General features: G+C 40.0%; 1 protein-coding gene across 1 annotated transcript; it reads left to right on the top strand.

Annotated features, from left to right (window-relative positions):
* Positions 1-201: 201 nt before the first annotated feature.
* On the top strand, positions 202-5204 carry LOC109559655 (basic salivary proline-rich protein 2-like). The gene is made up of 3 exons (XM_070790081.1): positions 202-955; positions 3214-3641; positions 5121-5204. The coding sequence occupies exons 1-2, from the start codon at positions 892-894 to the stop codon at positions 3621-3623; spliced, it is 474 nt and encodes a 157-aa protein (XP_070646182.1). The 5' UTR covers positions 202-891; the 3' UTR covers positions 3624-3641; positions 5121-5204.
* The last annotated feature ends 3527 nt before the right edge of the window (positions 5205-8731 follow it).

Genomic DNA, 8731 nt, shown 5'->3' with positions numbered 1-8731 from the left:
TTGGAAGGAAAGTTATGGCCAACCTAGATGGCATATTAAAAAGTAGAGACATTACTTTGTCAACAAAGGTCCATCTATAGTCAAGGCTATGGTTTTTCTAGTAGTCATGTATGGATGTGAGAGTTGGACTATAAAGAAAGCTGAGCGCTGAAGAATTGATGCTTTTGAACTGTGGTGTTGGAGAAGACTCTTGAGAGTCCCTTGGACTGCAAGGAGATCCAACCAGTCCATCCTAAAGGAGATCAGTCCTGGGTATTTATTGGAAGGACTGATGTTGAAGCTGAAACTCCAATACTTTGGCCACCTCATGAGAAGAGCTGACTCATTGGAAAAGACCCTGAAGCTGGGAAATATTCAGAGCAGGAGGAGAAGGGGATGACAGAGGATGAGATGGCTGGATGGCATCACTGACTCAATGAACATGAGTTTGGGTAAACTCCGGGAATTGGTGATGGACAGGGAGGCCTGCGTGCTGTGGTTCATGGGGTCGCAAAGAGTCGGACACGACTGAGTGACTGAACTGAACTGTACTGAACTGAATATACCCCACACATATGAACAACACTTTGGTAGAACAGAGAAACAGACCACTAAACAGACTGAAAATCACATGATGACAGAACAATTCTAAAATCTGCTCTGATTGCTTGGATATCCTTCCTTCAAAATCTTTGCCCAAGTCACATCCTGTACCTTTAAGAAATGACACACTGATAACACCTAACCTCTCAATCCTGTTGGGCTAAGTCCCAACTCTAACCGTGTCTATACAGCGACAAGTTCTGCCCAGTGTGAAACTCAAAAGATAACATTGTTCTGGTCCCCTTTATAAAGGAAGCTGCCTGGTTTCTCCTAGCCCAGAACTGAGAACATTCCAGAGCTTCCTCCAAGATGCTGCTGATCCTGCTCTCAGTGACTTTGCTGGCCCTGAGCTCAGCTCAAAGCCTGTTTGATGGTAAGAGAAGGAAAGGGGAGAGTGCTGAGACTCTGCTTGGGGCTTAAGGGATGGCACTGCAGTGAGGAAGATGGTAAGAGAGGGCAAAAATGAAAGATGAGGTACAGAGTTCTTAAGACAAGGATAAAGCCCTTCACATCCTCATTGACACCAAGGCCTCATACTTTATATAAAGTGAAATTCCAACCCAATCCAGAATTTTAACCAGAGGAATGACAAGGTAAGTTTTTAACAAAGATCTCTCTATGTGTTATGAAGGATGCATTGGAAAAAAAGAAAGACTGGAACAGAGATGTTTCTTCGTGAAGATGTTATGGTAATCAAAGTAGGCAGTAGATGAGGGTGACCTTGTTAGGAGGTGCCAGATGGATGGAGGAGGTGAAGCCCATTCAGGGCTATTTCAGAGAAAGAGACTAGGATAATCTCTCTCTCTCTCTCTCTCTCTCTCTCTCTCTCTCCCCCCGCCCCCCCTCTCCCTCTCCCTCTCTCTTTCTCCATGTAGATACAGAGATCCCAGGAATCAGTGGTCTCATTTTACCCCCATCCATATTTAATATTTCAGTACATTGCTCCCAATATGGGCAAACTTGTATCCACTTGTTTACTGCTGGTTGCCCCACCTTGAGAAATATAAGTAAAGGATTTCATGAATGGATATCTTAGAATTCCCATAGGATATAAGTCAATATAAGTAAAGGATTTCATGAATTGAGAGGGCAGAAGTCCACTAAAATATGACATTGAAATAGCCCAGCACTTCACCTAAATTAGCATTATGGTTTGAGGGATCCTAGGCTTCCCTTGTAGCTCAGTCAGTAAAAAGTCTGCCTGCAAGGCCAGAGACCCAGGTTCAGTTCCAGGCTCAGGAAGATTCCCCTGGAGAAGGAAATGGCAACCTACTCGAGTATTCCTGCCTGGAGAATCCCAAGGACAGAGGAGCCTGGCAGGCTATAGTCTATAGGGTTGCAAGAGTCAGACACAACAGAACAACTAAGCTACACACACACAGGGAGGACAAAACTGCCTCTTCTCTTAGAGTTTGTGATTGATCCTCAGCACAGGAGCAACCCTGCCATTGCTTCATGTCTGCTTCCCTTTGCAATAGCATCACAGACAGTGACTGACAAGTTAACTTCAGGGATATAGAGATGTAGTGGAAGAGTCCCATTCCCTGTACAACAGCTATGAGCCCTGAACTTACTTTACACTTCATCTTCTGCTTCTTTCCCTAGAAGGCATCAGCGAAGACTTCCCTGCCCCATATATGGCAAGACTTAATTAGTTCTCATTCAACTGTTGTTTTTTTTTTCCATTAGCCACTTTTCATTTTTCCTGTGTCCTACTATCATCTTTGTCTTGTCAAGGACTGATTAATGCTAGAAACCCTTCCCAGGTGGCTCAGAGGTCAAGAATCTAGCTGCAACACAGGAGACGAGGGTTCAATCCCTTGGTTGGGAAGATTCTTTGGAGAAAGAACTCCATTCCATTCCATTCCATTGTTCCTGCCTGGGAAATCCCATGGACAGAAGAACCTAGCAGCCGAAAGACCATGGGGTCGCAAAAGAGTCAGATACGATTAAACAACAACAGCAATTAGCTCGGATGACACAGGAGAATTCTGCCTATATACCCTCAGACCAGAAATAACTGTTTAGTACCAACCACTCAACTTGTTCCTTCTTCCCTAATATTCCTCTCTCTAAATATATGGTTTAAGAAGAAATGTAAAGAAATGGAGTCTGGGTCCCTTTGTCCCTGTAATTAATTTTGCTCACTGTTATTTAGTCACTCTTAGGCAAACCATTATTTATGTTTCTCTCTATCTCTCTTTATTGTTGCTTATCAGGTCTTAGAAGAAGTGAATTCCACATATGCATTCAACTGGCCAGACTTGAAGTCACAGATGTCAGTTCACATCACTGACCCAAGATATAACCAGCAACATAACTGACATTGATAATCCATTTGCTTTCTTTTGTCTTTGGAAGCATCCTCTGAGAATTCTAAGATATCCAATAACTTCATTTTTGCCAAATTGAGGACACCTATTTGTCTCAAGAACACAGAATTACTATTCAATATCACTAGTATGTGAGTGAACAGGAACCCTGCAAAATGAAGCTGAGGGTAAGAGGGAAATTGGTAGTTCACAAGCAGGTCCTAGGAAAAAGGGAATGTCTGATAAGGTGACCAGAGATCAAAATAAGAGGGGTGCCTTCCATCACCAAGTTCTTCTATTCCTATGCTGTATCCTACAGATGCAGAAAACCCGGACCAGGGCTCCCCTGAGCACTTTCAGAGATCTACTGAGGGACCTGAAACACCACCACCTGGAGCCCCTCCTAATGGTGAAAACCTAGAAGGTGAATCTCAGCTAGGTCCAGCCTCACAAGATGGTGAACCTCAGCAAGGACCACCCCCAAAAGGTGATGGACCTCGGCAGAAACCACGTCCAAAAGGTGATGGACCTCAGCAGAGACCACGTCCACAAGGTGATGGACCTCAGCAGAGACCACCTCCACGAGATGGTGAACCTCCGCAGAGACCACCCCCACCAAAGCAACGTTGTCATCACCATCCTCCCCCACTTTCTCCTGAAAGACATCACAGACCACCACCCCCAAGACATGGACCACAAAGATCTCCCCAAAGCCCACCAACCCAGTAATCTGGAATTCAATGACAGGTATGCCTCAAGCTCACTTTCCATAAAGGTCCTAACTACTACAAGTTTCACACTTTATTATGTCATTGAATCAACTGAAAATATGTGGAAATTGCCTACTCCTGGATTCCAGTCTAAATATTTCTGTTCAGATATTCTGGAATAAAGTAGCAAGACCTTGTATTTATTACATGCTATCCAAGGTGATTCTGATTTTAAGAAAGATGGACCATAGATTGCCTTTTCCCTGATGACTACCTGTCGTAGAGTGGGTTGGTGATGAGAAAGTAGAGCTGTGTTCTCCCTTGTCCTCTCCTATCCTCCTCCTCAGGCTCAATGACTTCCCTTCTCAAGTTTCCACCTGCCAGGCCTCTCAGGTCCCGTGTGCCTGATAAATGATACTTTAATTTTTATGCCTGTAATGTTACCCAGTTTTTAAAATATTGACTTTTGATTTAATATATGCTCAAAGTAAGAAAAAAGAAAACAAGACAAAAGTATGAGGTAATTCTTAACAGCATATTACATCCTACCTTCCCACTTCCTTCCCCAAAGGCCACCACAATTAGCTCCTTTGAACATCCCCTTGGGAATATTTAGACTTCCCAGGTAGCTCAAATGGTAAAGAATCTGCCTGCAATGTGGGAGACCTGGGTTCGATCTCTGAATCAGGAAGATCCCCTGGAGAAGGGCATAGCAACCCACTCCAGTATTCTTGGCTGGAGAATTCCATGGACAGCGGAGCCAGGCGGGCTACAGTCCATGGGGTTTCAAAGAGTCAGACACAGCTGAGTGACTAACACACACACACACAAACATATGCTATCTTTTTATTTGCAAATGCTATACTATTTTATTTACATATCTATAAGTTCTTATCTCAAATAACATATTTGGGGGGATCTTTTATTTTTATTGAAACACAGTTGATGTACAATATTATACTAGTTTCAGATGTACTACTTAGTGATTCGACATTTATATACATTATAAATTGATCACTACCAGAAGTCTAGTAAGCATTTGTTAAATAACTTATTTCTTAGAAAAATTCCATATCATTTTGTAGAGCTATATGGATCTGTTTGCTCCTGGTTTTATTTTCATTTTAACTGTATTCTATTCCTTTGTCTGACTGTGCCATGATTTCTTTAACTAAAGCTCTATCAATGGACACTTAGGCTAACCTCAGTTTTTTGCTATTATAGGATATGCTGCAGTAACCATCTTTGTAAATATAATGTATGTTTGAACATTATAAATAGCAGCCTAGAGACAAACAGCCTAAGAAAAAACTTTCTTAATCTTGCAAGCAACAATTTAGAACTCACTGTCTGTTACATGCATTCTAATCATAAACAAGAACATTTAGAAGATTACAGGACATGGAGGAAGAAGAGAAAGTGAGAAGTTGGGCTCTCATCAACTTCCTTTCAGTTACCAGCAGGGCTATGAACTCAGTTTCCAATACTCTCTGAACTTCCCTTTTTTTTGTTTCAGAAAATATGAAGATATGTGTCCTTCAGAAAGCCATGGAAGAAGGCAGTCTATCTTCCATTTATCAATAAAACAATCAGCATCTAATTTCTAAGTGTCATGTCTCATTCTGGGTGTTTGTGAGTCTGAAATTTGAGGGCCGTGAACCCAGCATAGGAGCATCAAAGACCCGTTCTCATCGATAGGTCCGGATGGCTTCCTCTGGGGCCACCTTCCTAGGAAACATTTTTCCTTCGTTCTTTGCTTGAGGACAGGAGTGTGTATCTCCTTTCAACCTGCTTTTGCCTCCTCCTTCCCCCTAGAACCATTACTCATAAGCCATATACCTCTTCCTCTCCCTCCATGGTTTCTATGGCATTAGGCCATATTTATTTTCTTTACACTTTTAACTAAGACTCTAGTAATGTTATGGAAATAAGGAAAATATTTCAAATGTAAGAAGTTGCACAGAATGGAAATTCTTAAAATTTCCGAAATAATTGATGCTATTGCTAGGGAAATGAGTGGTTCTAGGTCCTTACTCTCTGGAGTCTACTATATCCCACCTCCATATTTTTTTTAAACATTTCTCAGTTTTTTCCCTCCTTAGATCCCCGGCCTTTCTTTAACAAAACCTGAGTATATTTCATAAAGGAAGTGGTATGCTCCAAAGGAATTTGGAGTTCTTGAGACTTGAGTTTAAATCCTATCTCTTTATGTTAGCTCTGGACTCTTAGCAAGCTGCTTCAGGCCTCAGAGCCTTTGTTTACTCATCCATACAGTGAGGATAATAATAATATCTACCCTAGAGGATGAATATAATGAGTTAACATACATAAAGAAAACCATTTACATCAACAAGTTAACGTTATGGGGAGAAAGAGGATGTCCTTCTCTAGATTAAAAATGAAAAAACTGAATGTGGGAAGGAGCCAGATTTTAAGGAGCCAAAAGCTTATATAATTTAGATTGCTCTCTGTAAGGTAAATAGTTGTTGTACAGTTGCTAAGCAGTATCTTACTCTATGAGACCCCACAGACTGTAGTACACCAGGCTTCTCTGTCCTCCACTATCTCCCAGAGTTTGCTCTAACTGATGTCCACCGAGTCAGTTTTGCTAGCCATTTCATCTTCTGTCACCCCCTTCTCCTTTTGCCTTCAATCTTTCCCAGCATCGGGACCTTTACCAATGTATTGGCTCTTCTCAACAGGTGGACAAAATATTGGATCTTCAGCTTCAGCATCACTCCTTCCAATGCATATTCAGAGTTGACTTCCTTTAGGATCCAACGGTTGATCTCCTTGCTGTCCAAGGGACTCTCAAGAGTCTTCTCCAGCACCACAATTTGAGCATCAGTTCTCTGATTCTCAGCCTTCTTTATAGACCAACTTTCACATCAATACATGACTAGTACAGTAAATAGGAAAACAGTACAAAATGACTAATACAAAATTCCCAGGCTTCTCCCAGGGCATTAAAAGAGGCCTGTGAAATAGGGGATCCCAAATTTTAAGTTGCATCAGCTTTGTAGAAAATGTAAATCTGACCAAATATAACACATAAACATTGTTCAAGTCCTCATTTAAATAAACCAGTATTTGTTGGACAAAAATGTACATTTTTCATATAGCCAGGATATTGTGAGTATAGACTAAGTTTAGCTAGAAGCAAAGAAATTTAGTGAAAATTTAAGAAAAATACAAACTTTTTATTTCCCTTAACATAAAGTTGAGTTTCCATCTAGATTAGTTTACTAAAAAGACAAATTGTATTCCTATAATGTTAAGAGGTTCATTTGAACAGTTCTCAGGACTGTTAAGTGGTAGGTTTGAAACTATGGAACTTTGCTGTAGAAAGCTATATTTGTTAATTGTTAAACAGAAAACAGGGCTAGTATACTTAAAATTATTATTCCTATGCTTGAAAAATATGTTATTTACTCATCAATCTTGTAAAAATTACCCAATTGATTCTGAACTCACAGTCATGTTTTATTTGATGCAGCCAATAAAAAAGCACTGTGCAGATTCTTCTCCTAAAATTATGAACATAGCTAACAGTTGTTTGCCTAGGAAAATAACTTAAAAGTGCAAAAAGACAAAACAAACAAAAAACAACAGAGCAGCAAAGGCTGATTTATACAAGTTCTTTTAATCTATCAAGGAATTTGCTCTTTTAACCTAATGATATTGAAATATTGGATATTGGAATGCTATCAGAATGTTAAGCCAGGAAGTTACAGGATCAGACTAGACATTTAAAAGATCATTAAGTTTTTATTTTAAATTAACAAGTTGCCAGTCCAGGTTCGATGCACGATACTGGATGCTTGGGGCTGGTGCACTGGGACGACCCAGAGGGATGGTATGGGGAGGGAGGAGGGAGGAGGGTTCAGGATGGGGAACACATGTATACCTGTGGCGGATTCATTTTGATATTTGGCAAAACTAATACAATTTTGTAAAGTTTAAAAATAAAATAAAATTTTAAAAAATTTAGTACATTGGACACCTATATTTATTTATGTTTTTACCAATGCCCAAATAAAACTATAATAATGAAATTTTAAAGTAATTAATGGCCAAGGATAAGAAGAATGTGAGAGAAGACAGCAAACAAAAAAGATGAACAAAATTCTGGAATTGGAATGACTAGATGAAAGTTAACATGGAAGTGAGAAGAGCAGTGCAGATCAAAGTACTTCAGAACCCCTGAGATATTGCCTCTTTTAGAATATTGAATTTCCCTCTCCAGAAGTTCATGTTTATCCACATTTAGTGAAGAACTTGTATTTCTAGTTGTTTGATCCTAGAAATTTTGATTTGTTCTTGTAAGTAAGGTTGTTCTCTCTTTCATTCTCTGTCCATTGAATCTCCTACTAATTTTGATACTTACAAAGTACATGGTGTGGGAAAGTCACTCAATCAGATTATGCCTTTATTCTTTGATCTGAAATGTGAACATGATGCCAAAAATCCAAAGGGATCTTGTGAAAGGTTTCAGCTATATATATGAAGCACTTATGGCTCTGCTGGACACAAAGGAATGATCAATAGACATGTAGCTATACAGCTGTTCATGTAAAGAAGCTTAATATGGGAAAAGGTTAACTTGTCAACCTGCATCTCTGATGCTGTTGTAAAGCAGAAAGACATGAAGGGATGGCAGGGTTGCTCCTGTTCTGAAAATTAACCACAAACTCAAAAGACAAGAGGTCCTTTTGTCCTCCCTAGGATCTCTCAAACCCTAATGGTTAAGTGCTGGAGCAGTTCAGTGTCATATTTTTGTGTCCTTCTGCCCTCTTTCTTCATGAAATATTTTACTTATATTAACATACTTTCTCAGGGTAGTGGGACCAGAAGTAAATACATGGATACAATCTGGCCTATATTCAGCAGAGCACATAGAAATATTAAATGTGGGTGGGAGTAAAATAAAACAAATGGGCCCCAGAATCTGTATATCTCCATGTAGAGAGAGAGGGGTTTATTACTGTAGTCTCTGTCTCTGAATTACCCCTGAGTGGCCATCCAGCCATTGATATCCCCTAACAAGGCCACTGCCTACTTTGATTACCATAAGTCTTCATGAGAGAACTTCTCTGTCACAGAGAGGCTTTTGTAAAAACACAAATT

The sequence above is a fragment of the Bos indicus genome, chromosome 5 (genome assembly GCF_029378745.1).
Source record: "Bos indicus isolate NIAB-ARS_2022 breed Sahiwal x Tharparkar chromosome 5, NIAB-ARS_B.indTharparkar_mat_pri_1.0, whole genome shotgun sequence".
NCBI classification, from domain to species: Eukaryota; Metazoa; Chordata; class Mammalia; order Artiodactyla; family Bovidae; genus Bos; species Bos indicus.
The sequence above is the reverse complement of the archived record's forward strand: the minus strand, read 5'-3'. Positions and strand labels throughout refer to the sequence as shown.

Coding starts and splice junctions, on each gene's coding strand:
- LOC109559655 (XM_070790081.1), top strand. CDS start 892: ATGCTGCTGATCCTGCTCTCAGTGACTTTGCTGGCCCTGAGCTCAGCT. Junction 956..3,213: donor AGCTCAAAGCCTGTTTGATG/GTAAGAGAAGGA, acceptor TGTATCCTACAG/ATGCAGAAAACCCGGACCAG.